The following is a 27,222-nucleotide window of genomic DNA, read 5'->3' on the forward strand; positions in this document are numbered from 1 at the left end:
CTTCACAATGACATACACATTTCCCACGCACGAACCCTAAGGCTGACAACATTGTGTTGCAAAGCAAGCAAGMTAAATCAAGGAAAGAGCGAAGTTTGGTTAGTTCTTCACACATATGTACTTGGTTCCACATATATAACTTCATCTTTCTTTGTTTAGTTCTATTCGTTGCTTTGCTCATGCGACACTATGTGCTTGGTATAAAAGACTCCCCCTTCATTTGTGTTTTAATATAAAACCAACTTCAGCTTTCCTCCAAATACTAATGACGTCTTGTATTAAAAAATCGTATTTCATGAATAATGTGTTAATTTTCCTCCTTTGATTCCAGTGATCATGAGTATGAACCTATTGCAGCACCCGCCGAAGACGAGCAAGCTGCGACGCCGCAAACTCAAACTGAAAAATCAGATCTCGCACGAAACATTGAGAAGTTGCACGAAGAAATCAAAGACACCGAAGATTTCCAGCTAGATTTGGAGGAGCGTTACTTTAGTTCCGAAGCGACCACGCCACGTACGGAGTCGCGTACTGATTATGAAATACATACTAGTCAAGTTGATTCAAGTGCCTTGGAGGAGTTGCCCTTGAAGCCGGAGAATCGTAAGAAAGGCTTCATGGCTAGCGCACAGGACCGCACACGTAAAATGCAGGCGGGCTTAAAGAGTCAAGCCGGCAAAATTAAGACCAAATTACGCACACCTGCCAAGAAACCGGCATCGTCAAGTCCGAAAGCAAAGGAGCGTAAACGCTTTAAGGCACCAGAGTTCTCGAAAATAAAAATGCCGGAAATTAAACGGCCCGATATGTCGAAGTTGAGAGACTTCAAACGTCCCGAGTTCACGAAATTTAATAAGCCTGATATGTCGAAATTCAAATTGCCTGAGAAGTTCACGACACTGAAACTTAAAAGAAGTAAATCGTTTAAGGAGAACGAGACACAGGATGAAGAAATGGAGGTGGCTACACAACAAATAGACGCCGAGCCAAGCGCACAGCCACAAAAGAAAAAGTTCGAATTCAATTTCAGCACCTACCCCAGAGCATTTCGTAAGAAGAAACCGGTAGAAACACAAGCATCACTCGGTACGGATACGGACACGGCGGGAGTCAGTGTAATACCAAGCACTGAAACGCAACCATCACAGGAATCCTCCAATTCACCGCAGGGTGATCGCGGTCCCGGTCCTGTGCGGTCGCGTTGGGCTGACAAATTCTCCGATGTCAGCTATAATGATAGCGAGGGTTCACGTTATCGCCGTTATGGCAGTGAACAGGAAAGCTTCGATCGCGAATCATCACTCGAACGCCGTATGAAGGATGATTTGGAAGAGACGGAGAGCGAGGTACAAGAAATGGGTATATTGGGCGTTGTTGCTGATACCAAGCAATTTGCCGAATTCGATGAGGAGAATCGTGCCATACACGAGATATCGAAAATGCGTGCCGGCGAATTCCGTAGACGTCCGATGGTGCATCAAGACTCCGATCTACGCTCCGAAGATAGCAAAGATGTTGAGGGTTGGACTGAGAAAGAGATTGAGAAGAATAAATTGTTACGCAAAGCCGAGTTAGAAGCTGAGGCAAGTTACTTAAAATATCCCTCCGACGATGTGTTGCCACAAGAAACGCAATCCACTGCGAGCTCTGGCAAGAAAGTTGTTATGGAAGAAATTGACGACGATGAATTTTTCCTACGCAAACGTGGTGTCTCAGAAGACAATATCGAGTTGCGACAATATATAAGTAATGCGATACGTGAGGGTTACGACAGACCCATAAATGCATTGGAACATATAGGACAAACCAGGGAAAGTATGGAATACAGGGACTATGATATACCACCGCCGAAACCTAAGCGACTACACAAAAGCTATCGGCCACAAGATGTATCGCAAGACCTGGAATCGCAGCGCAGCGAATATGGCGATGATTTGTCGATGTCACAAAATGGCAGCGATTACTTCAATACGCCCAAACGTCCGCTGCGTAAGGGACGCAGTCGTAGCAAATACTCTGTGGATAGTCAAGATTTTCCCGTAGCTGAGCACATACGACATGAACCATATTTCGACGATGACGAGGAATATTTACGACCGCCACGCAACAGTTACAAAGACCACGAAGATGAGGTGGAAATGAATGACTTGGATATTGTAGGCAAACAGGTCTTCCCAGCCGAGCCAGAGGGTGTCAACGATGGTGTGCCAGCGCCGCAAGCGCCCAGACGTCGCAAACGTGATACGACGCGAGACAATTCAATGGATAAGGATTCGTATATGAACGGTTTCGGTGGTCGATCGGTATCGAATAGTCGTTTACAGCCAACCGACGATGTAAGTGTCATGAGTTTTGGATCTCTTAGTGAACAAATGTACTACCGATTTAATTTGCTTAATTTATTTAGGTAATAGTTTATCGCACTGAACATGAATATCCTATTCCGCTCGCCGAGACCGAAAAGTTCGCACCAGCGTTGGAGACGCGTAAATCTAGAGCAACTAATCGTTACGACGAAGACGATCGCACGTCACGTGGCGCCGATTCGTTAGGTTACGATGACCACGAGGAATCGCACGCTGATCGTGACACGAATAGGGACAAGGACAAGTACATAATCGACATGATGGAGAACGATGGGTGCGTACGAGTAACAGTTTATGAAACCATTTTTTTTTTTTTTTGTCTCAAATAATATTTTATATATTTAAAAATTGTCATGTATTTCTCTGTCCACAGTTACGCGATTGTACGAAAGGAGCAATTGCCCAAGCCAACGCCACCTGCGCGCCGAAAGAAATTCTCACGTTCGCCCGGCGAGCGCTTTGCCTCCATATCCAGCGGCTCTGCGAAGAGCAGCACGCCGCCACCCGAGCGTCCGCCACCACCCCGCGCCTACACACCGTCCACAATGGAGGAACCAGTGCCGCCGCGCCGCAAATCAGCTACAAGCTTAGAAGTAGCGCCGCAAATGTAAGCACGAAACACACAAAAACAAAAAATGCACGTTTGAATGCAATATTTTTGGATAAAAGAACACTTTTGAGTTTTGTTTCATTCCCGACGGAGTGGCCAAATGCAAACCTGTGCACACTCTATTTTATTTAATTTTTTGTTTTTGTAATGCTTAATTTACTAAAAATTTCAATTTGTTGTGTAAAATTGCTGTTGTTTGAAAGTATTTTTGTTGTTACTTGCTTAAATGTAAACGTTCATTAGTATTGTAAGTAGAGCGTCCATATCGAGATCGAATTCCATTGTTATTAATATTTTTTTTTTAATTTTTATTTTATTATATAATATGTATGTGTGTGTTTGTGTTTAATGAGCAAAGCTTGGCTTCAATAATATTTTTTTAAGCTTACATGAAAGGCAGTTAGGCGTATACTAGAATATGCGTAGTAGCAGTAATTCATAAAATATTAGGGGTGTTCTAAACATTGACGCACACAGGTTTTCTGTTAACTTCATTGGTATTTGGCCACATACTCGCATATTTATATAGATATTCACACTGGTATTAGACTCAAGCTCTACACTTCCAAAAAAATCGAGGAATTTTTTACTTTCTGCGATAAAATTTAGCTTAAAGAAATTTAATGAGAAATTCCACACTATAAATATATTAAGTTTTAATTTATTTGATCAATATTTCTTGATCACTGAAAGCCGCGTATTTAAGGGGTAAAATTTTTACCGTGAAGAGTTAAAAAATACAACTTTCTGTAACTTATTTTTTGCCCATTCCATATAAGGACATTTAAATAAATGTTCAGATTAATTCTGAACCAATGCAATCTTACAAAATCATATTTAAAAATAAAAGTTTGTCAGAGGAAAGTTTGTTAATTACTCGTATGGTTCGAAAAAAATTTTGAACCTCGGTCCGGTTCTAGCTGAACACTCAAAAAAGTCTACCGATAATACTTTCATTATAATTCGGTAGTCGTCGTTAACTTAAGTGACATACTATAAGAAAAAAATAAATAAATTCGAATACAAAAGGTAATACCCAATCTTAAGCGCTGACGGGTTCCTTCGGGTAAGAAACAGCTTTTTTTCAACATTGAAAAAGATTTATTAAAACTAGTTTTGTTACAAGCATACACTATTAACAGAGAAATTCTGAAATTATTGGAAAAAAATATTTTAAACTGGGCCCTTACGACGACATTTCCGGTGATCCCTCGGAAAAAAGCGGTCGCGTTGGCAAGACAACTCCTTACAGAATCATCTAAATCAAACAAAACAAACTTTAAACCTTAACTTAGAACTTGGACGAAGGAAGGGAAAATTGGATTTTTGGTAGACATTTTTCCCAAAAAAAACAAAAAATAAATAAAAATTCCAATGAAAATTTCGCGAATTTTTTTCAAATAGTTGTAATCGGAAAAAATCCTTCGTCCAAGCCTTTAAGAATTGTATCTCAAAGACCTGTGTAAAATTTCATGAAGATCGGTTGAGTAGTTCACAAGAAATCTTGCCAAACCGACTACAAAAACAAAGTTTCGAGAAAAACGCGTTTAAAGACGGCCCACTTAGCCTAGCTAGTCTTGAGCGCACAAGTTCTCAATGCGGTATCTCCGAAGCTATTACTCGGATTAACTTGAAAATTTAGGAAAATATTCTAGAGGTTTTGCAGAATTTAATAAGACAATAAAAAACCGATTTTTTGAAACCGTAAACCTATGTAACCCCTTTAGACCTCACCATATGACCATATGATGAACGAAGTGGAGGAAATTGGATTCACTTCCAAACATGTCTACGGGTTCTAGCAGCAAAATTAGAGCCTAAGAAGTTAGAAGAAATATGCAAAACATTTTTAGATTGCTCTAAAAAGTATTTACAAAACATTTTTCTTCACTTGGCACATTTCCAAATCACAAAACGTTTTGACAGAATCACAATGATATAAGTTTTAGTCTAGTCTGAAGGTTTTTAGTTTGCAACAAAGTTTGTAACGGACGGAAACGTCCGAGACCCTATAAATTAGTAGATATGTCTGTTTATCTATTAATAATAGACCCAGTTTCTCAGTTTTGAGATATCGAACAGACATTCTGTACAAGTTCGAACCTTTGCAAACACTTGCTCCATTTTTCGGAAGCACTGCGATCGAACAACTGGGAGATATTACTCTTATACAAAATCAAATCGATCGAAATCAAAACAAATATATTTTTATACCCTTTTATATTAAATAGTTTCCAGATATCGTACAACGGTAGGTTAGAAACTCTCATAGACCTGACCAAACCCAATTTTTTTTTTTTCAGAAAGAGATCAAAGTTTTGAGTTTCAATAATAATAGTTAGGCCATTACTGGCGATATACTAGCTATTGATGCCTAAAGACGGTGAAGGCAACCGTCAAATTTTCGGGAAAACTAGATAGGAGAGAGAAAATATTGCCTGTCATGAATTTAATAAATTATATTATTAGATTTTAATTCGGGATTCTATTCATAGAACACTCTCCCAAATGGTTTCAAGTAATTTAAAGCTTTTTAAAGTCTATAGCAACGCACCAGGGATTGGAGCATCTCTTGTGCACTTGTCCCACATTGGCATGACTACGCTGTAAGCATCTGGGGAAACCACAGTATGACACACTAGAGGAGGTATTGATAGTGAGGCCGAAGGGTCTTTTAAAATTCGGTCAAGCCCAGGCAACCTAAAGGATGACTACTTCTCATGGACCAAGCAACTGAATTCCATCTGGTATCGCAACGGACCAAAACTCGTTTATGCGTGGGTTATTGGCCTACCAGAGTAACCTAGCCTGACCTAAAGCTTATCGCTTATTTTGACTAATGAATTCGATATATTTTCCAGTTTCTTTGCTATCTTAATTAAGCAATCAAGAATGCAGAAAGCGGGATTTAAGAAGCACCCTAATATTTTTATTAATCTTGATTAAGTTGTGAGAATATTTTTGCTATATATTTTTGCTAATCCTTATTCGAAATATCGAATAATAGACTTTAGCCGGGGTATATATTTTACGGCACAAACATTATACAGGATATGAGACCAAGAAAAGATCAGTGGCAGTTGGCAGTATATTAGAGTCCAAAGTCTTAAGGCGACTTAATGTATCAATTTCAGTTGTTTTAAAATTCTGTTTTATCTTTAACTACGTACATAGTCGAGAGTTTGAAGTCGCTATAATATAGAGATAATTTATCCCAAATTCGACCAGAAATCAAAATACAAATTTTTCCTTAAGTCGACTTAAACTATTTTATCATATCACCAGGTAGATATTTGTACCTGAATCACTTATAAATATATAAACAACAATACTTTTATACGTGCGAGTAAAATTATGATTTTTTTTTTTAGTTTAGAACACACCTAATGCTCATAAGCTGACCTGCCAAAATCATTCCTAATCACTTATAAATATAATATAAAAACAGCATTACTTGTACACTTGCAAGCAAAATTATGAAAAAAAAATTTTTGAATTTACTACGCCCCTAATGCTGATAAGGTTACATGCCAAAATCATTGTTGTGAAGGCTTCAACCCGGAATTTGTTATTATGTACGATAAACACTTAAACTAACTACAAAAAGACAAAAACACACTCACATGCATTTACAGTTRCATACATACAAACTACATTCAAAAATACATAAATAAAAAAATTATAATAGAAAATAAAAAATCATTGCAAAACATTAACTTATTTTGTTTCGTTTGCTGTTTTTGGTGTTCTTTTCTTTTGTTATTGCATATTTTTCTCAATTTTCGTTCGTTGCTTACATTGTTGTTGTTGGTTTTGGTTCTTGGCGCTTTCGCTTTTCCAGAAGCTCTACTAACCACTACTTATTACCTCTTCTCTTTGTCTACATTATTCACTCTCTTTCACGTTGCATAAACGCCCCAGACTGGAGGATGATTACGAGGAGCCCGAAGCCTTGCAACAGGAGCGTCCCGAATCACCACGAGACTTGCAGTCTGGTGAGATTATAAATAAAATGAAATTCCGCCCATTGCCACCACCACCACGCCCACCGCGTGAGAAGCGTCAACGCGCCGAAAGTAAAAGCTCAGCGCATAGCGCTTTCGTCTCATTACACGAACGCGACTTCGCCGATGATAAAATTGCGACCTCGTCGACGGCGGATAGCTACGATCCGACCGATGTGGATTTGGAAGAGGAAGAAGCACGCCTACCCGAAGTGGAGGTATCCACGCAAACCGACCCGCTACCAGATGATTTCGAATGCGAAGAGTTCGAAATCACGGAAGATATGCGCATCATCGAGCCGCGTATAAATAACTTGCGCAAGACGTTAGATGAGCTGCTGCGTGAGGAAGAGTTGAAGATTAAAGCTGTCGAAGAGGCGGCCCCGGCACCACTTACAGAAGAGGAGCAATTGACGCGCGGTTTGCAGCGCTTCCGCGATGCGAATCAACGTAGCATGTCGGAGCGTTCGCGTGCGTCATCGCAAGCCGATCGCTCCAAGTCACAAAGTCGTCCACCAACACCCTCCGCTGTGGTTATTGAAAGACGCATTTCAACACCTATACCTAGTCAACAGGCCGAGACCATGTTGGAGGCCTCATTGATTGTACGTCCAATTGACGATTTGGATCTCGAAGAGGAAGCTTTACGTAGAGAGGGTCTGCTTACGGATAGCGAACAGCAGAGTAAATCCGATGTAGAGGCCACCACATCGCATGATGAAGAAGACGAATCAAAGCATGCAATTAGCGAATATTCAGTCGGACCGAGCTCTGAGGAACTGAATGCCGCGCTGGACGAACTGCGCGCACAAGCAGACAGCACCTATGCGGACGAAATGGAAGAAGCTGAGCTAACCGAATATGCTAGTGAATTTGAAAAGCGGACAGACGAAGGTACACTGGCGAGAAGTAGTTACGACCGCTATATCGGAGACGAAACTTCTGGAAAAGAGGAGGAGGAAGAAGAGCTCGAATTAGATGTAGCGAAAATGAAAGAAGAACTGCTGCAAGATATCCCAACAGACAGTGAGAGGTACGAAGCATCAACAAATGCTGACGAAGATGAGCAGAAAATGAGCGAAATCGAAGAAGCGCCAACGGAAGAGGAGGACAACGTAGCGCCGACAACAGCTGAAGAAGTGACACCAACCCTTGTACAAGATAAACACTTCACTTACGAAGATAAGGCTGAAAGTCTAGTGGAAACACGCGACACTACCGACGCGGCTGCAGTGGTAACTGAAGATCGGGAGGAAGCGACGGCATTTGAAGAGCCACCACTACCACCACCGCGACGCAAATCAACCACAGCATTGGAGCAGCCACCGACGCTAGCTTTGGTGGAGGAGACTTCGAAGGAATTAACACCAGTGCCAACGTTAGCCGCAGCGCCACTAGCACAGCCGCCACCTCAGCTCCCAGCGCATTTGGGTGAACTTGAAGTGGAACGCTTACGCGTGCATGCGCTACAAGCCGGACAAATCATGGTCTCACAGCTACATGGCGCGCAAATATCCGCCGAGGAGCTGGAGTGTAAATCGGGCAATTTGATTGTGAAAAATATAGCTTTGCCAGAGGGTTTCATTGAGGATATTGTGGAGCGTGTGCGCACCACCGATCGCAGTCAACTGTTAACTGTCGAAACACAAACAAGCTTACAAGCGAGCAGCGAAGAGCGATCGCCGGCGCGTGAAGTGGTACCGCCACCAAAACCGCCACGTCAACGCGATTTGGACGGCAGCAAGCGTACACCAGCCGACACGAGCGACGAGATTGCGCTGCAGCAGTTAAGAAATTACGATGAAGAAACACAAACCGATCCGTTGGCGTATCCAACACATATGAACATCCCACCGCCCGTCTACGCCACAACCGAATATCTGCAATCATTGCCACCGCTGGGTTTCTATAATCTACGACGCGCCGACGAACCGCCATACAGCGGCAGCGCTGACGGCAACGAAGCCAACGCACAGCAAAGAAGACAACAACAACCACATCATCATCACCATCATCATCATCGCCACCACCGTCGATGCGATTCATCATGTTCCGAGTGTGAGGATTACGATGATTTGGGCGAACGGGAGGAGACGCGCTCGCGCTCGCATAGCAGACGTTCACGCAGCAGCACACGCCCACCAAACGAACCGCAGACCGTAGCCAAAGCGGGCAAACAATTCATGTCGGCCTGTAGCCTATCGTTGGTGCAATTGCTGAACCGCGTAACTGCGGCAATTCGTGGTGCCGAAGCTGACAAAAATGTTGAAGGTCAAGTGCATCATATACCGACATTGCTGGCGCTCTTCGTGGTCATATCATTCACGTTGGTTGTGTATATGCTAGCGGGCCGCAGCGTACACACACATCATTGGGACTTCTTCAATCCGCCCGGGAGTGGCGCGCGCCAGTCGTAGGAGTACCGGTGGTGCATGGTGAAGATACATAATCTCTTTTAGTTCCTCTTTATCCAGGCGTCGTATGCGTTTTGCCCACAACCACAAGCCGTTGCCGAGCGTGTGTGTTTGAAAGTTGTTTGCATTTTATGTTTTATATGGAATTTCGAATATGAAAATACCTATGTACTTTTGAAACAGTTATGTACATAAATAAGATATACGAATATCAAGGAACGACGCTTGATGCTGAGCGCGCATGCTCCATATGCCTCAAGATGCCAGCTAGCTAGCTGAACGCCAGCTGTGTCTTTGTATTGGTTTCGGCGAAGAGTTTAACATAGCGACGAAGTAAACTTTAACTAAATTGTTGCAATAATTTTGTACGAAAAATTAATAAAAAAAATAAACGACGAAGTGCGACGAATATGCAATAAGCAATTTCTACAGAACTAACAAACGCTAATTAACAACGTATGTTGCATATGTATTTACATATAAATATGTAAATATGTTTAGGATATACAGACATTACATATATATTTTTGCAATGAAATTTTCATAATGGACCAAAAATTTGAAAATCATGTTATTATTGATGGCACATACGTATATTACACACATAAATATGTACGATGCCGTATCAAGTACCGTTATTGTTTTCTATTACTCTTTTTTTATAAGTTACTTTAATTTATTCAACTTTGCAGTAATCGGAGATGTTTTTATTATTATTATTTTTTTATTAAATGTAAGCAATCAAATAGTTTATGTGTTAATTTGATCGCTTAAAATTTATGCATTATTGTTAACTACACTACAATATTTATTATTTATAATAATTATATATTCAAAATTCATACACACTCATATTTAGAAATACTGAAAGTGTAAAATTTTTCAATAAAGTAAAGTTCAAACAAACTACTTGTGTACATATTGTTGGCCTTTGCCTACCTTAAAGCGGAAAATTTTCACAATTTGCGTGATAACTGCAGGAGTTTGCTGTTAAATTATTGCTGCTTACTTAATTATTATATATTAAATTTTTAAACACTATTTATTCAAAACTTGTTTGCAATAAAAAGTCTTCGTCATACTGAACCATTTCGCGGCCGTCTTTATGGCTGCCCTTTTGCGAATCGCTCGCCGCTGCAAGGGATAAATAATTGAAACAATTAAAAAACCGAAACAAAAGAAAAAAATGCGATTTTACAATACCTAATGCACACAAAAAGTTGGATTCTCCCAAAAAATAAATTTTCTTACCTATAGACGACCACACGGCCGAAGATGAAGCGTCATTTATAGGCTCAATTTGTGGCTGACGGCGCGCCAATTGCACTTGCAAATTAATTCCGTTAACACTTTTGCCATGCATTTCAGCAATAGCACGATCAGCTGATTCTGGTTTAGCAAACGAAACGAACCCACGACTACAAAAAGGAATGTGTAAATAACGGCAAGTTAAACTTACTACTACTTGTTGTACTTGTTTACAACTTGCACATTTTCATTACTCACCTTTTCTCGATTTCCATTGACACATTAACAATTGTGCCATAATCGTTGAACGTTTTCTTCAAAAATTCTTCGGTTACTTTATTGCCCGAAACGAATATGGTATTGCCGGTACGTGGCTTTTCTGGTTGTGTTGAATCCAAAGGAGTTTTATCATTTAAGCCGCGTTCTTTGCGATCGCGTTCAGTGGCAAAATGTTGATAAAGGTTTTGCATGCGCGGTTCTTCTTTTATGATTTCACTAATGATGGTCTCTTGTGCCACATCATTTTGTGTTGACGAGAAAGGTTGATAGGCTGCTACGCTGGTTTCGGGTGCACGCTTAGCGCGCTCTTGTCCCTTGGGACGTTTAAATGAGGTTTGGTCTTGCTTGGTTTGCTGCTTTTGGATAGCTGGTATTGCGCCACTTTTAATTAATTTACGCGCTACTTCACGTGCATCACGGGCATCTGTGGGACGCTTTAATGTTAGTGGTTTCTCTGGTTCTGGTTTTGGTGCTTTTAGCGCTTGCAAGGCTTTTTTCTGAAATGAGACGCGAGAAACATTGCATTAAAACGGAGAACATTGCATTGAAAATAAGTTACCTTTTTCTTTAGCTTCTGATATTTTGCTTGTAGCATATGCTCTTCCTCGGTTAAAGTTGTTGGGAAATGTATATAAACCATATTTATGTTTAATTTATTGCAAGAAACGAAAATTTACTTTTCACTTTTAGACAATCGGCAAAAAAAATGGTTTATTGTTGTTTTCGGAACAGAGTTGCCTACTGTTAAAAATTATTTCTACAGCTGACATCAGTTTTTCCTTTATTCGCAAGCTGTGCGAAATTTAGAAATATTTATACAATTGAATTTGTCAAAATTTATTCAATAATTCGATTCGATACATTATATAGATGTCCTAGGTATTGAATTATCGTTCAAAACAAAATTATGAAATTTGGAAGAATGTTATTTGCCAACCAAAAATTTTATTTGTAACTAAAACCATTGATTGGTTTGGGGTCATCGATTTCCCACGATATATCGATACTTACAGCATAAGTTATCGCACGGTAACAGTCTTTAGTTATTTGCAGCCCATTTAAGTTAATAAAAGCCGGTAGTTTATATTTTAAGTAATCAATTTTAGATTTCGCCATGCCACAAAGAAAAAAAGCGAAAACTTCATGGCGTCCAAAGCAAATGCACACTAAACATCGTCCTGGTCCAGAAGAGGAGTGGAGAAAAAGGTTGCCAAAGTAGGTTCCACATGTTTTCGTACGTTTATATTACATTGACTTTACATACACACATATATGATTTGTTATTAGGAATGATGGGTCTAATAAGAATAGCTTGCGGGAGGATCAAGTCGGTATAACCGAATATGTTAGCAGAGGTGCTGGATTTACTGGAGTTGTAAAATCACGTTTTTCTGATTTTCATGTTAATGAAATTGATCTAGATGGAAAAGTTTTACAATTGAACGATTTGACCGTGCCAAAGCCAGCGGAACCTAGTAAACTAAAAATTTTCGATAGAAAAAAGATTCGTTTTTCGTAAACAATAAAATATTCTTATAGCACTTGATGAGGAGGAGTTAGCAGCTGCTCGACAAAAATTTCGTGAAATCATAACAGATGACACGTGGAATAAAATGTCCACATTAGCCGCCTTAGGTGCAAAAGATCCAGCAGCGCAGCCCATAGATATAATAGTGACAGCGTTAGATAAAACAGAACGTGGACAAATACACGATATGCTTAAAACTTTATATAGCTCTAAGCTGGTTGGTTCAACAGTAACTGAAGTAAAAGATTCTACAGAGGAACGAATTATACGTGTAATGAAGCCCAAATATAACTCCAGCAGTGAGAAACGCACGCGTTGGAATTTTCCGGGAGAATATGTACATTTCCTGGTGTATAAAGAAAACATGGAAACCAGTGAGGCAGCATCACGTCTAGCTTCACGCATTGGGTACGTTTCGAGAAAATTTTCTTTCTAGTTTTTATTTGTACCCTTTACTACCAATCTATTTTAGTATACACCCATCTAACGTTAATTATTGTGGTACAAAAGATAAACGGGCCAAAACTACACAGAAGTTCTGCATAAAACGGCGACTCCCTTCACAAATCGTAACGGCAGCTCAAAAGTCATACGTACGAATAGGCAATTTCACATTCAGCAATAATGTGCTCAAATTAGGCGATTTAAAAGGCAATCGTTTTAAAATCGTCTTGCGTCATGTTAATGGTGATGAGGTCGAAATTCAGCAAGCGCTAGAAAATTTACGTGACAAAGGCTTTATAAATTATTTTGGCTTGCAACGTTTTGGCAATCACGCTGATATACCGACTTATGAAATTGGTGTGGCACTTTTGAAGGCAGATTATAAAACGGTTGCAGAGCTCATTTTGAAACCGCGCTCAAATGATCTGCCCTTCATGGCTGAAGTGCGCAAGAAGTGGTGGAAAGAGCGTAATTCAGCGGCTGCGGCAGCAATGTTCATTCCTAATGAATTTATTGAGAAGAAACTGCTAGATGGCTTGGCAAAGTACGGTGAAAATGATTATGCAGCGGCGTTAAGAAAGGTGAGATTATTCTGTAGTAAAAATTAAGTATTACATGTATTAACTTCTAGATATTATTTAGATACCACGCAACATGCTCTTGCTTTACCCTCACTCCTTTCAAAGTTTTGTGTTCAACCGTATTGCATCGCGACGTATAAAAGAACACGGTTTTAAACTGATACCAGGCGATTTAGTTTATCGCAATAAAGAAGAAATGGATGAGGACATCATTGAAAAATGTGATTTAGATAGCACTACCGACATTGGGAAATGTGAAGATAATCAAGAAGTTAAGGAAGATGCTGAAACTCCCGCTTCCGATGCAAAGAATGAAGATTCAATTTTTAAGCGTAAAGTCAAAGCTTTAACTGAGGAAGACATTGTCAGTGGTAATTATACGCTTTTCGACGTAGTACTACCCTTACCAGGTCATGATATCACTTATCCCAGCAATGAAATTGGCGCTTGGTATGAAGAGATACTCGCTGAATATGGTTTGTCATCTGAAAAACTACGCCATAAAGTCAAAACTTTTGCTATGGCTGGTGCCTATCGTAAACTGTTGATATGTCCCCGCGATTTAACATGGAAATTTCGCAAGTATTCCACACCCGAAGAGACACTGATAGCTTCTGATTGGGATCGTATCGCTGGCAAAGCAGATAAAATAGAAAACACAGAGGGCACCGGTGACTTAAAAGCGCTATTATTAGATTTTTGCTTGCCGCCATCGGTGTATGCCACCATGTTTCTGCGGGAGCTGCTAAAATCGGATACCTCGGCGGCGCAACAGTTGAAAATTGAAATAGACGAAATGAGTAAAGTCAGAGACAAACAGCAGACACCAAAAGTGAATGAAAGTAAAGAAGACGCAGCGCATGTTGAAAGCGTCAATGAGGTAGCAACAACAGAAAAGCGAAAATTGACAGCTGATGAGACAGCAGAGGTGGAGGAGAAGAAATCAAAACCTTCATAGTAGTTAGTAACGCTAAAAAGATGTGCATTTTATACATATAATATAATTTACTTAACTAAACAACTCCACTATTGTGTGTGATTTATAACTGACAAGTCTCCAAAGATTTGTTTGACATATCATATGCTATTTGCAACTACAGAATAAAAGTAAACAATAAACAAATCCAAAATTATGGTTCAAAGTTCCAAATAATGTGGTTATATTTCAAATATAAAATATTGTCATATTTCTAATATTAATTTATGTGGTTTTGAGATATGGATTTGAAATTTTGTCCTTGTATGAAAAACTTTTTTTTTTTTTTTTTTTTTTTTTTTTTTTTTTTTGTATTTGTTGTTTATTTTTCACTAAAATTGACAGGGATTATCGTGCTAAGTAATATCATAATCTAGAAATATATTATTCAGATCGGACCACCATGGCATATATGTAGCTGCCATTCATACTGATCAATCAAAATCAAGTGCTTGTATAGAAAACTTTTTTATTTGGCAAAATATTTACACAAAATTTTAATGAATTCTTATCCAAGCCAATACTATAACCTCCGAAGAAATTGTTCAGATCGGACCACCATAGCATATACATAGCTGCTATACGAACTGAACGATCAAAAAGAAGTTCTTGTATGGAAAACTTTTTTATTTGCGAAGAGTATAGAAGTTATTTTCATATTTTTAACCTGTAATCACACTTTCAAAATATATTAAGAGTTGAGTGCTCAAAAATACCGCGTTCGAAAATAGTAAAAATACAAAAATAAAACAGTTAAAAGCAACAGACGATTTGTATTACAACAAAAACAAATCGATACTTATCATTGTTTCGCCATGCCCCTAATACACCTCGCCATTCTAGCGAATTGAGCGTCATTCGGCAGTGCACGCAGTCAAATCAGTTTGTTTACATTGCCTAAATGGCCCACAATTATGTTGAAGCTGTATTTGCGGTAGTGCACAAGTCTATTTGGTGGTGTAATTGACTCTCTTCAACTCTCTTCACATACAACCACTTACAGGCGTTCATATGAAGGGAGCGCGCCGTAGTGCGCATATACAGACAAAGGGATAGGCAAAAGGCGCAAGGATTTTCAGGCATTTTTACACGGATTACAGTACGAAGTGAACAACCGTGGCGACAACAAACAATAAAACCATTTCTTGATTTGCAAAATTATATGAAAAACATAGAAAATGCGGTTTTATCGCAAAATTTAAATATGCAGTAAAATAGGAAACAAAGTAATTTATCAAGGAGTGTTTAAAAAGTAATTAAAAAGTGCTTTCATTCATAAAAATATAATATAAGCAAGTAAAGTTTTAAAAAGTGTTAATTGTTTAAAATGTTGCACTAGCTTGGCGCCTTTATAGGTATATGCATACCACTTGTAGAGAAATAAACAAAATTATTGTACAAACAACGGTATAAGGACAAGCATAATTTTTACAATGTCTAAATGTTATTTGTTAAGGCGAAGGTCTTTGAAAATTTTCAGTTATTGATTTTTTAGCAGAGTAAATCAATCAATAAAGGCGACGGTCACATTAATGTATGAATAACAACAGCAAAACACAGGAGCACACCAACAGTGCTAATTGAAACCCTAAACGGCTATAAATACATATGCAGATATATATTTATAATAACACATATGTACAAATGAGGTACCTAATATCTGAAGTACTTGAATTGCGCGCTTCGACCCAAAACAGCGAGGTCGACAACCAAACGCTCACACCAGGCGCCTAACATAACCACCAACTCAAACATTGCATATGGTGGTGAGACGTCGCATTTGCTTAGAATGAAAATAAATCTGCAAGATATTATGACCCTTATTAGAAAATCACCACCTTGTTTACACAGCGAGGTACATACATATATATAATAGTATGTTTGTGTTATATACTATATAATTATAAACATGCATATATACATATAACTGATATTAGTTGCGTCGAGTCGATATCTGCAATAAAATTTGCCCACTCCAACAAAACCATTATTACAATTGAAGGGTGGAAACCAAGCATCCAAGTGATTCATATCTGTCGAAATCAATAGCAGTTTGTGAGAATATATTCATTAAGGGGAAGTTACATACATATGTGTGCATTATATTATTTGACGTGACAAAAAAATATGTAAAGAGTAAAATCCAACAAATCAATACAAATAATGGCGAGGTAGTGATATTTACTATCTTATTGCTTCACATAATTAAACTCTGAATTGTTGTTTTAAGAAAGTTAGTTTTTTTCATAAATATCATTGTACTTTGTTACAGAATTATAAACTTGCAATTTCTTAATATAAAAAACATTTAACTAGCTTCGCTATTACTGCCATTACACTTACATACATTAAAAATTAATAAATAGGTAGTTATGATAAAAGGAAAAAAAGACAGATTTTTTGCTTAAGACATATGCAAAAACTACTTTAAATTACTATATCGTCGATATTTTCATTTTCCAAAAATTTAATCTGACACTTACAAAGATACGCGACAATGCGCTTTTCAGCTTTTACGCGATTATCTTCATCCAAGCCCTCCAGCAAGGTTTCGATGCGTTTTAAGCATGATGCTGTAGTTGTTGTTGTACTAACTATAGGTTCTGGTTTCTTTGCTTCTAAAGCGACGGCTTGTTCATCCATTGCCTCTTGTAGTGGATCATCGTCATTAGGTAATTGCTCAATAAGTTGCTCAGCTTCCATTTCACTCCAACTCGTACGTAGATTTTCTGCGGCGCTTTTGTGACTAGTTGAGCTGTCAATATTTCAATACATACATGGCTTAAATTAATAATTACAATATATATATATATATATTAAATTACCTGTGTACCCTTGTGTGATGGTCAAGGAATTTCATTTTATCTAACAAATGCCATGTAGCGCCGTGTGCGCTTTCTACACCACCAGCTTTGCGTTTAAGCTCTTGCGTCTTTTGCGACTCACGACGATATTTATCGCGCAGATTCTTCCAACGTATAACACAGTACTTAGCTGAAAATATAATAATTATTTCTATATATTAAATTGAATTTATTGACTTTAGTAAAAATTACTCTCTACGCCCAGGGAGGATGCGATGCTACGCCAGAGTTCACTTTTCTTCTTCATCAGATGGTAGGGTGAACTTCGCACTTCCTTTTCATACAGCAGTGGATTTGCGCGCACCAAATCGATTAGTTTGGAATCGAAATCTAATTTTGTTTCCATTTTTATGGAGTTATTTATTTTTCATGAAGTATTTATCACGTAAATAAAATATTAAGCACCAAGTAGCTAATGAGTATGAGAAACGACGAAGACAACAAAACGATGAAAATAGAATGTCAATTAGGAAAATGCGGCAGAGCTGCCATCCTACTACGTTTAATAAACAGATATAAAAATTAGAAAACTATTAATAGACATAAAGAAATTAAATAAATATATACGATATTTAGCTAAAAATCAGGTTATATACTTTAATATATTTATTATTAATAAAAATAAAAATAATTGTGTAATTAAGCGGTACGTTAATATAATTTAAAAACTGTGGCTATAGTAATTGGTAGCACTTCCGGTTTAGTTGCTTGTATTTGCATAGAATATTAGGTTTAAAAATTTAAATGTTATTTTATATTTATTAATTAAATAGTTTAAAATATATAATAATTCTAAACTTTGCAAAATTAATTACAATTGATATGCTTCTGTTCTGATGATGAAATGTTTCATATATAACCGTCATTTAATTCCGCTTTCCTGTACGGTGATACACATACAGCTATCTGTTCGTTATTGCGCGCTTGTTGCTTTTGCAGCTGCCCAATTTCGCAGACAGTTTATTGATTTATCGATTTGCTTCCTGTTAGCATGCAATTGCTTTCACTCTTTTTATAGCTTAAGGTGTTGAGCGCGTACAAGCTCGTAAAACAGTAATACTTTCCCATTTTAGGATTGTAGCAGTGCCGTGTATGAAGTATTAACACATTCAACAATTACTAGTATTTTAAATGCACCGCCATGTTGCAGTAATGCTTTTTCTTTTGCACAAAGTCAGCGATTCCAAAGAGCGTAGTGAGCAAGAAAGTTTATATCAACCAGTGCGTCGGTTTACTTAACAGAAACGATGGCGGCAGAAAACTATCATTTGAAATGGGACTCACATTTGTCTTATTTGAATTCTTCAGTTGCCACACTTTACAAGTAAGCTAATATGAACCCCTTCACATCTGCATTGCAACTGCATACGAATTTGTTAATAAAATTGCTATTGATTTTCTCCTTAGAAATGAGAAATTCGCCGATGTTGTGCTCTACAGTTCCAGCAGCAGTAGCGCCAGTGGAAGTGGCACAGAGAGTAGCATACCAACAGTGGGTATATCAGCGCACAAATTTATACTTAGCTCGTGTAGTCAGGTAACTTGCCATGAATTAATTTAATTTCACACTCCTCTAACTAAATTTTGTTTCGCTTTAGTTTTTTGCAACGATGTTCGAAACCGCACCAATATGCTCGCCCAACGGCGTGCTCTACGTTGTGCTTCCGCCAGAACTAAGCCACCGCGCTATACAAATACTAGTACAATATATGTACAGTGGCGAGGCCACTGTCGCCAATGATATACTTAATGAAGTTTTACGTGGTGGTGAAATTTTGAAAATTCGTGGCCTATGTCGCACCTCCTCATCGTCATCAAATTCGCACAATGCTTCAACGCGCGTCAACGAAGCACTAATAGCTAACGGTGTTGGCACACATTATATACAAAGTGCAGGTAATCGCCAACAATCATTACCAACTCTTACACACTCGCATATGTCCAATGCACATGGTGGTGATATGTATATTGTTAACAAATGTCCAAATGGTGCTGGTGGTGGCAATTGTGGACAACGGTACCATGCAATGGAACATTTGCAACAACCTGTGACGCAGTCAGTGCCGACACAACAAACACACGCACAACAAATACAGCAAACACATCACCAGTTTCGTGGCTTGGGAGTCTCCGTACTGCCCAAGGATAGTCCAGTGATAGTGAAGTCACCGAAATTGTCACAACTTGGGTTACTATCCGCTGCAGCATCGAGTAGTAAGCATCTTACGGGTTGTGGTATAACGGTAAACAAAGAAGTTGCTATAGATCCCGATGAAAAATGCTGCTATCGATTGAATCAGTTGCAAGTGGAAACATCTTTGTGCAACGAAATTGGCTGTACGGGCGGCTGTCCCATGTCCATGGAGAATGAACAGGTGAGGCGACGTCAACGCAGTCAAAACGACGAAAATATGCGCGCAACTGTGGTAGAGCAGCAATTGGAGCGGGAGTATACAGAGCGACAATGTCCACCACCCGTTGAAGAGGAACAACATGATGCCATTGATATGCCCAATTATGAAAGACAGCTGCGACGCAGTAGTGGTGGTAGCACCGGGGAGCGCAGTAAGTATTTCAAAATGTATTACCCCAAAAAGTTATTTCTTATTATCTTTATTTACAGTGCGCGATTATTTTGTATCAGATTCCTATGAGCACACCAACACAACATCCACGAAAAGTCACTATACAGAGCAAGTCAGTGGCAGCAGATTGTCGAACATATCGCCCATGCCTCACACACAAACTTTTCTAGCCATAAAACAAGAGCCAACCGACTGGACCACAAACGCTTCCGCAACAGACAATGCACACGCCGATTTGGCGTTACGACCCAAAACACCGCAGCGTTCGCCCAAACAACCATTAGATTTTAAAATGCCACCTGGCAGTACAACTGTCAAACTTGAAGTCGGAGCACATTCGCATAGTCCACATAGCGAACAGGACACGAACACGCAAGATGACAGCGACTATGAAACACGTCTCGCATGCGAAACGTGCAAACAATCCTTTGATGAACCTAAATCTTGGGTTCGTCATCTGGAGTCGCACACCGTTAACACGGCTGCTACAACAGCAGCAGATACGGTAACGGTAAATGTGGCTTGCGGAACAACGAATAACATGAATAGCACAAGCGTAGGCAATACCATAACCAATGGCGGGGAGGCATTAGTCAAGTCGTATGTGCCCAAAAAGCGGCGACGAGTGTCGGTGAGTGTGCTTGCTACCTCAAAGTTTTATTTTTGTTACATTTTGTATCCACTAATTTATATACATGACAGCAGCAGGAGAACAACGCGGGTCATGTGACGCTCTGCTGTGACTTATGTTCAATGTATGTAAATACTTTTCATATTATAGTCAAAACGAGGAATTACATACATTTTGTTTTTGCTTCTACTACCACAGCTCTTTTGAGACCCCAGCCGACTGGGTGCGCCATTTGAACAACGAACACACCGAAATCGAGTTGGCTATGTTCAACAGCAAAAAGGATAATGAGCAGAAAAGGTTAGGTCAGGGAAATAGTGACAGCTTTTATCCAAATATAGTTATTGTATCGAAAACTTTTCAGCTGAAGTTGTACGTTTTTTTCTTTTTTTTTTTTTGAATTTTATATTTATGTATAGTTTATTCAATTGGTGTATGTAAATAATTAAAGGAATTCCACCATTACAGTTCAGGCAACAACAACCACCAAAACCTGCAACAATTGCACCTCAAACGTTACACCCATCGCTCAACGTATGACCAACCGGCCAACGAAACGCAACCGTTAGCAGTAACTTCGACAGCGCCATCCACGTCCAATTTTTCGGAGCGTACAGAAGCTTGTAACAAAAAGTTTTCCACGCACAGCGGCGTCTTGACGCACAAACGTAATCACAACAGTGCACTCAATGGTGTCAGTGTGAGTGTGAGCACTAGTGTAGCATCCACATCATCAGGCGGCGCAGATGTTAGCGTGATTAGCAGTGTGGCCAGCAGTTTACCAAATGGTATAACAAAAAGAAATTCAAATCCTGCCACACATATAATTCTTATCTCCCACAGAACAAATAAGCACCTCGTCGCAAGCTTGATACAGTCGCAGATATCGTAAGGATGCACAAAACGCTTGAAAAGAACTCGCTTCTGCCAGCGATTGCATGGCATGGAAGAATGCACAAAACGCTTGAGCAGCCCAACGTTTTGACAGAGATTACAAGTGGAGTGAGAATCGTTACCTAAGTCGTTCCAAATCTAAACTAATGATGAAATCATACCAACCAAACTATTTTAATCAAAATTTTTACAAAACTATAAATGGCATCAGGAGTACAGTTAAAATGTTTTAAAATATATAAATGAAAACAAAAGCAAAAACAAAAACAAACATATACTTTGGATCACTTTGCAGCAACGAAAAAACATTAATGACTTCCGAAGGTGAATATATTGTCAAAAAAAATTTAATAAGAAAGAAAAAAAAACTTAAGAGAAAATAAAAAATTTAAAACATACATTTTTAAATAATAATAAACTAAACCACTTTGAGATAACATGCAATAAATGAACTAACGAACAACAACAAAAACAAACACATAGTAAAATGGGGGAAAAAAAAATGATTTTTTTGTGAATTATAACAACTTACAAAAGCTCATAAGTGTATACATGTGCATGCAGATACATATATTGTAAACGAAAAAGTTTTAAACTTTAAGATAAGATCAACACCATTGAATATTTTATTCGAAGCTATGCAACAATTTGTTACATATAAAGTGAAAAAATAATAATAAATTGATTCGGTGTTTAATATTATTGTATACTTATTGAAACACAAGTATAGTATGTCCATACATAACCGTATACATATGTACAAAACAACTTAACTTGTCTGCAAAATGTATGTTTTTTTTTAAATTTTCTCGCTCTCTATGTGTGTAGTTGATAAAAAAGAATTACAAAAATTATTGAACTCATTCCAAAACCACAAATGATATTTACATTTATCGTGATTTTACGTATTTAACGATTAAAAAGGAAAAGTGAATATATATATTATATTGTATTTAGCTATTTAAGCAGTTTATGCAGCAATGCAGTTTTAAATAAAGTATTTTTCTCTAACGTCAAACCAAAACTTTCCCTTTCAAAGCGACAAAATTATTTCAGTGATAATTTTTAGGTTTTTTTTATACAGTGAACTAGGCATATTAAGTTTGGTACGAAGTTTGTAGCTCACTTAATGAAACATCTGGCCTTTTAAAATTTATACATACATATATGAATTTTCATGAGCTACCAACAATCTCAGTTTGTATGATATCGATATGACATTTTGTGCACAGTTATCAGAACCGCCGACATCGGACTGTTAACAAACGAACCTATCAACCATAGTACAGTCCTTGCATAGAATACTTTTTTTTACAAGATATATTCACGAAATTGTTTATGTCTGCAGAAACACGTAAATATATGTTTGGCTATATTACACGAAGGGTGCTTTTGACACGCAACATTTAAGAACATTAAAGCAAATTGGGCGTTTCCTAATAGACGAAACAATTTTTTCACTGAAATGAAACATATAACAAAAAAAATGCTTTAGATATCACCAAACAATATTTTTTTTCAAATTTGTTACAAAACAAATGCGCTGTATTTGAGTTCATCAAATGGATATGCTGATATGTACAAAGATATATGCGATGTATAAGAATGACTGTAAGTAATTTACAAGGATATGTAACTAGCGTGATATTTCTCGTTATTGATAAACGGCATACAATGAAATTGACACAAGTTATTCTTTCCAATATGCCCTCAAACAATTAAAATGAGATTTTTATCCTCAAAAAGTTCTTTGCCGTTTAGCATCGTTCCTGAAAATGAGATTGAAGACAAAATAATCAATTTTTGGAAGTCTACTTTCTTAGTCACATTCGACACTTATATGTACATAGATTTTTAGTATGTAATACAAGAAAATTATAACATCTGTTATAACTTTGTTTATTGGAATGATGTGCTTGCAAAGAGGTTAGTTACATCCAATGATATTATATTGATAAGTCTATATTTCGAACTAGGCTTCGTCGAAAATTAGTTGTAAACATTGAAAATGCCTTACACGAGCATATCATAATCGTGAACATTTTCACGGCGCGCTTTCATAAACTTGGCATGCGTTTCACCATCCAAATAGAATACTTTTACTGCAGGATCATTAATCATCAAATCACGCCATGCTATCTATAATGGAGAAAACATTTTGTTGAACACACTTAAATGCAAAATAAAAATTGAATAACTTTACAAAATGTACTTACCAACTTGCCGAAACGTTCCTTATCCATTTCGTATTTGTCGGGTAGCAAATATTTCAACATGGCGGAACGCTCGCACCATGGCCAAATCATATAGTCCAACATGCCGGGTTTGTCGCCACCAAAGTAAGGTGTACCACGGGAGTTCAACTCCTTTTCGAAAATATCTAAACCTGTTGAAATTTCAGTTAGCGCACCGGGTGCTACCGCAGTACCACCTAGGAACACTTTGTACATTGCACTAGTCACTGCGTTGAATCTCTCGATAAGTATCTTATCTTGTGCTTTCTTTAGTGGATCTTTGGGGAAGAGTGGTACTTCGGGATATTTCTCGTCCAGATATTCAGCAATKATTAGTGACTCAATTAARGMTGGAYTGYYTTCCTCTTTGGGTAACTGTAATGCCGGCACTTTACCCAGTGGGCTGACTTCGGTAAGCCATTCTGGTTTTTCCGTAAGATTAATATAAATAGTGTGATGTGGAATATTTTTGGCGTCAAGTACTAAATGAGCACGATGAGCATATGGACAAAAGCGCATAGAATACAAGCGAACAACACCATCGTCAGGTAGTTCTGGTTTTTGCGAACCTAAATAATAATGAATAATTGTTTTTTAATATTCCAGAAGTTTGCTACAAATTATAATACATATGTATGTATATATGTATGCACATATGTATGTAAGGAGTACGTAATACGCGCATGAAGTGTAGCATACAACAAATAAATTAAAAATACATCACACTTTCTGCACCTGTATTTATAGTGTATATTAATACTAATTGAAAATTGATAACGCCGCTAATCAGTTACGTGCAGTCTCTAGTTTGCGTATCTTCATCTTTTTATTTGTATTAAACATGACTAGGCAAAATTTGGAAATCCGTTTATCAAAACCTCCACTTGATTGACGCGAGTCTTACGCCAATGCGAAATTTACCACAATGTTCTCATTAAGAACTTTCTGGTAACAAACTAACTTTTTATTCATAGAACCAAGACACGTTAGAACCAAAGATCTTTGTTAGCTGCGAGTTACTTTTATTTTTGTTTGATTTCAGAATAACACTCCAGTTGTATTATTAGCCACTTAAATATTTACTAACCTTTAGCTAAATGTTTGCCGCCACTCATTGTGTATTTTATTATTGTAAATGCTTTAAAATTTATAGTAAAATGTTTATTTGGAATAAGAATAGTTCGCCAACTGTTAAGTCACCAATTCAACAAAATTAACTCATTCGCACATATATATACACATATAAATAACGACCGGTTTGACAAATGCTTATGTGCGTTCATTCGCTATGTTTAAATTTATTTGTGCTTTTTTATCTATTTATATTAGGGTTGCACTTTAACAATTTTGTTTAATTTGCTGTTTCGCAATTATGGAAAGCTTTTATGCCAATACAACTCTGTGTTGTTGATTTGATTCATTTGTACTCAAATGGGTACTTTTTTCTTAATCAACTTCAAATTTAAATATTTGGATATAGTTGTTATACATTTCTAAATGAAAAATTTTACACCTTAAGCTACTTCCCTGGCTTTAATTCTTGCAAATTACAAGAGCATAAAAAATGTTCGGTTACACTCAAATTTCGTCTTATCTAAAACTACTATTGTTGCACATACAAATTTGAAAAAATAGTAAAATAAGTAATCAAAGCACTAAATATATACAACAATTAGAAGTGCCGGTCACTTATTTATTTTATGCTTGACCATTTTTTATATCTTGTATACTTTTTGTACCTGCTTTATATTTGATGAATTAATCGATTAAATTTCGTATTTTTTTAATCAAGAGATATCATCTACTGGGCCTTCAAAAATTGTTATCTTGAATAAAGAGATACATTGCCGGAATTGATCACTTTACAGGAAGTATCTTATATTGTTATGTATATAACTATAACAACTTACCATTTCCGTGAATCCGATAAAAACTCGCACTGCTTTACTCACTTGCAAATAATTATAATAGAGAACGTTGAATTATTAAATATATTAGACGTTCTCTGCTCGTACTAACCTAAAGCCTAAGCGATGTAAATGTCTGCCTACCCATTGTATATTTTATTGAGTTAATCCCTTTAAGAGTTGTTCGAAAAATTATGATTAATTTTAGAAAGTCCCCTTCTATTGTTATAATATATCTGCAACTGAGTAATATTAACTAAACAACAATTTTATTTTAACAACGGCACATTACTGTGAATGGGAATCGCTACCGATCAATGATAACCGAATATTTTTTGTCCGAATTTTATGGTATGGACTTGGATAATATGTGGTTCCAACAGGACGGCGCCACAAAACATGCAGCGAATGTCACAGTCGATTTATTGAAAGCCAAGTTTGATGAACGTGTTATCTCACGAAATGGCCCAGTCAAATGACTATTTTGCGAAAACTTTTGGCGTCTGAACTTCTGCAGCGTTCCCGTGGTGGCCGTGGAGACTACGAGTTCGTTGATGAACGAAAACCTAAAAAGAGCCATAACTAAGCACCCAATTAAGATATAAAACTGCAATTTAGCACAAGAAATTTCAATAGCAATGGGCATTTGCAAAAAAAATGGACATGTCTCCGCCCTCTAAAAGGTTTAATGTACATATCTCTTAAACCACTTTCGCTACAACAACCAAATTCATCTAGCGCAAATGATAACTCCTATCGGCAGTCTGAAAATTGATGATAACCTCGCTTACTCCCCATATATCACTATACTGTTAAAAACTACTAAAAGCGCGATAAATCAATAACTAAATGCGCCAGAGACATCAAATTTTGCTACCGTTTGTCCATCTAAGTAAATATATGTATGTACATACATAAATCTTACATTTATATATAAATAAAATAAATTAACAACGAACAAAAACAACAAATCATAAACTTTCAAAAGACAGTTCACTTGAAAATTCCACATCAAAGTCAAATTTTCAATTAAACTAAGTGAAATTACACTAATTACTATAATACATGATTAGATAAAAAAAAAACAGTATAAGTACAATTTTCCTTTAAACGCGTTATAGATACAATTATAACACATTAACTGAAATTAGTAATTATAATGCTAATTTTTTAGGTATGTGGCAAAGCTTCTGATAAACACAAAAACATATTAAGACATACACACCTGCATGTGTAACGGGTTTTCCAATGGGGATTAGTCATGGATATACATAAGACCAACGTTTACAAATTATTTTGTTATCAAAATAATCGTTCTATTAATGTAATGAATAGGGGCTGCCTCGAACCAAAGTTTGGGGATTTTTAGAAAGGATTTGTGTTTTTGCTTCTGTATAAAATTGTTCTCAGTTTGGTGTGGTATATATAATATATATATATAACAAACTAATTTCAAGCATCTTAAACAAGCATATTATAATCGTGCACATTGGTCCGACGCGCTTTCATAAACTTGGCATGAGTTTCGCCATCCAAATAATGACCTTTTACTGCTGGATCCATTATCATCAAATCACGCCATGCAACCTATAAAGAGTTAAAATACATTTAATACAAATTCAATGCCTTGAAAATATAAATTTAGCTTACTAATTTG

At 37.4% G+C, this 27,222-nt stretch overlaps 7 protein-coding genes across 14 annotated transcripts in view; 3 read left to right on the forward strand and 4 right to left on the reverse strand.

Annotated features, from left to right (window-relative positions):
- LOC108976739 overlaps window positions 1–9,796 on the forward strand; it is a 53,382-nt gene extending 43,586 nt beyond the window's left edge. For all 6 annotated transcript variants that reach the window (XM_018946003.1, XM_018946002.1, XM_018946005.1 and 3 more), the window contains 4 exons: window positions 332–2,336; window positions 2,408–2,640; window positions 2,740–2,973; window positions 6,898–9,796. In XM_018946003.1, coding sequence (XP_018801548.1) covers window positions 332–2,336; window positions 2,408–2,640; window positions 2,740–2,973; window positions 6,898–9,397 — 4,972 coding nt within the window. In that variant the 3' untranslated portion in view covers window positions 9,398–9,796. The remainder of the gene's footprint in view (window positions 1–331; window positions 2,337–2,407; window positions 2,641–2,739; window positions 2,974–6,897) is intronic.
- A 618-nt stretch (window positions 9,797–10,414) lies between these two features.
- LOC108976743 (negative elongation factor E) lies at window positions 10,415–11,650 on the reverse strand. Its single transcript, XM_018946015.1, has 4 exons — window positions 11,481–11,650; window positions 10,901–11,418; window positions 10,646–10,812; window positions 10,415–10,528 (listed from the first exon to the last, which is right to left on the reverse strand). The coding sequence occupies exons 1-4, from the start codon at window positions 11,559–11,561 to the stop codon at window positions 10,437–10,439; spliced, it is 858 nt and encodes a 285-aa protein (XP_018801560.1). The 5' UTR covers window positions 11,562–11,650; the 3' UTR covers window positions 10,415–10,436.
- A 319-nt stretch (window positions 11,651–11,969) lies between these two features.
- Window positions 11,970–14,495, forward strand: LOC108976695 (pseudouridylate synthase 7 homolog). The gene is made up of 5 exons (XM_018945947.1): window positions 11,970–12,136; window positions 12,209–12,396; window positions 12,461–12,857; window positions 12,922–13,474; window positions 13,536–14,495. Exons 1-5 carry the CDS (start codon window positions 12,036–12,038, stop codon window positions 14,430–14,432), a joined length of 2,136 nt encoding a protein of 711 aa, XP_018801492.1. The 5' UTR covers window positions 11,970–12,035; the 3' UTR covers window positions 14,433–14,495.
- Window positions 14,496–15,424: 929 nt separating this feature from the next.
- LOC108976757 lies at window positions 15,425–22,832 on the forward strand. Of its 3 annotated transcripts, none has more exons than XM_018946039.1 (9): window positions 15,425–15,702; window positions 18,388–18,638; window positions 18,722–18,851; window positions 18,913–19,879; window positions 19,938–20,530; window positions 20,602–20,654; window positions 20,729–20,830; window positions 20,999–21,318; window positions 21,374–22,832. In XM_018946039.1, the coding sequence occupies exons 2-9, from the start codon at window positions 18,562–18,564 to the stop codon at window positions 21,400–21,402; spliced, it is 2,271 nt and encodes a 756-aa protein (XP_018801584.1). In that variant the 5' UTR covers window positions 15,425–15,702; window positions 18,388–18,561; the 3' UTR covers window positions 21,403–22,832. The 3 variants fall into 3 exon arrangements, with proteins under 3 accessions (XP_018801584.1, XP_018801586.1, XP_018801585.1); XM_018946041.1 differs by having other exon boundaries at window positions 20,605–20,654; XM_018946040.1 differs by lacking the exon at window positions 15,425–15,702 and adding an exon at window positions 15,735–15,805.
- LOC108976764 (transcription factor Adf-1) lies at window positions 16,668–17,760 on the reverse strand. Its single transcript, XM_018946049.1, has 3 exons — window positions 17,507–17,760; window positions 17,276–17,444; window positions 16,668–17,205 (listed from the first exon to the last, which is right to left on the reverse strand). The coding sequence occupies exons 1-3, from the start codon at window positions 17,658–17,660 to the stop codon at window positions 16,878–16,880; spliced, it is 651 nt and encodes a 216-aa protein (XP_018801594.1). The 5' UTR covers window positions 17,661–17,760; the 3' UTR covers window positions 16,668–16,877.
- A 145-nt stretch (window positions 22,833–22,977) lies between the features above and the next one.
- On the reverse strand, window positions 22,978–25,333 carry LOC108976762 (pyrimidodiazepine synthase-like). The gene is made up of 4 exons (XM_018946047.1): window positions 24,746–25,333; window positions 23,641–24,227; window positions 23,442–23,563; window positions 22,978–23,193 (listed from the first exon to the last, which is right to left on the reverse strand). The coding sequence occupies exons 1-4, from the start codon at window positions 24,771–24,773 to the stop codon at window positions 23,163–23,165; spliced, it is 768 nt and encodes a 255-aa protein (XP_018801592.1). The 5' UTR covers window positions 24,774–25,333; the 3' UTR covers window positions 22,978–23,162.
- Window positions 25,334–26,980: 1,647 nt separating this feature from the next.
- The window catches only part of LOC108976763 (pyrimidodiazepine synthase-like), a gene marked incomplete in the record, with an annotated part of 1,241 nt that continues 999 nt past the window's right edge, over window positions 26,981–27,222 (reverse strand). Inside the window, 1 exon segment of the mRNA XM_018946048.1 lies at window positions 26,981–27,152. Coding sequence (XP_018801593.1) covers window positions 27,027–27,152 — 126 coding nt within the window.

This window comes from Bactrocera latifrons, unplaced genomic scaffold, assembly GCF_001853355.1.
Source record: "Bactrocera latifrons isolate USDA-ARS-PBARC rearing strain unplaced genomic scaffold, ASM185335v1 scaffold_8, whole genome shotgun sequence".
Taxonomy (NCBI): domain Eukaryota; kingdom Metazoa; phylum Arthropoda; class Insecta; order Diptera; family Tephritidae; genus Bactrocera; species Bactrocera latifrons.

Coding starts and splice junctions, on each gene's coding strand:
- LOC108976743 (XM_018946015.1), bottom strand. CDS start 11,561: ATGGTTTATATACATTTCCCAACAACTTTAACCGAGGAAGAGCATATG. Junction 11,419..11,480: donor ATCAGAAGCTAAAGAAAAAG/GTAACTTATTTT, acceptor GTCTCATTTCAG/AAAAAAGCCTTGCAAGCGCT. Junction 10,529..10,645: donor GGCCGTGTGGTCGTCTATAG/GTAAGAAAATTT, acceptor TATCCCTTGCAG/CGGCGAGCGATTCGCAAAAG.
- LOC108976695 (XM_018945947.1), top strand. CDS start 12,036: ATGCCACAAAGAAAAAAAGCGAAAACTTCATGGCGTCCAAAGCAAATG. Junction 12,397..12,460: donor GCCAAAGCCAGCGGAACCTA/GTAAACTAAAAA, acceptor ATATTCTTATAG/CACTTGATGAGGAGGAGTTA. Junction 13,475..13,535: donor ATGCAGCGGCGTTAAGAAAG/GTGAGATTATTC, acceptor GATATTATTTAG/ATACCACGCAACATGCTCTT.
- LOC108976764 (XM_018946049.1), bottom strand. CDS start 17,660: ATGGAAACAAAATTAGATTTCGATTCCAAACTAATCGATTTGGTGCGC. Junction 17,445..17,506: donor ATCCTCCCTGGGCGTAGAGA/GTAATTTTTACT, acceptor TTATATTTTCAG/CTAAGTACTGTGTTATACGT. Junction 17,206..17,275: donor CATCACACAAGGGTACACAG/GTAATTTAATAT, acceptor AAATATTGACAG/CTCAACTAGTCACAAAAGCG.
- LOC108976757 (XM_018946039.1), top strand. CDS start 18,562: ATGGCGGCAGAAAACTATCATTTGAAATGGGACTCACATTTGTCTTAT. Junction 18,639..18,721: donor TCAGTTGCCACACTTTACAA/GTAAGCTAATAT, acceptor TTTTCTCCTTAG/AAATGAGAAATTCGCCGATG. Junction 20,531..20,601: donor AAAAGCGGCGACGAGTGTCG/GTGAGTGTGCTT, acceptor TATACATGACAG/CAGCAGGAGAACAACGCGGG.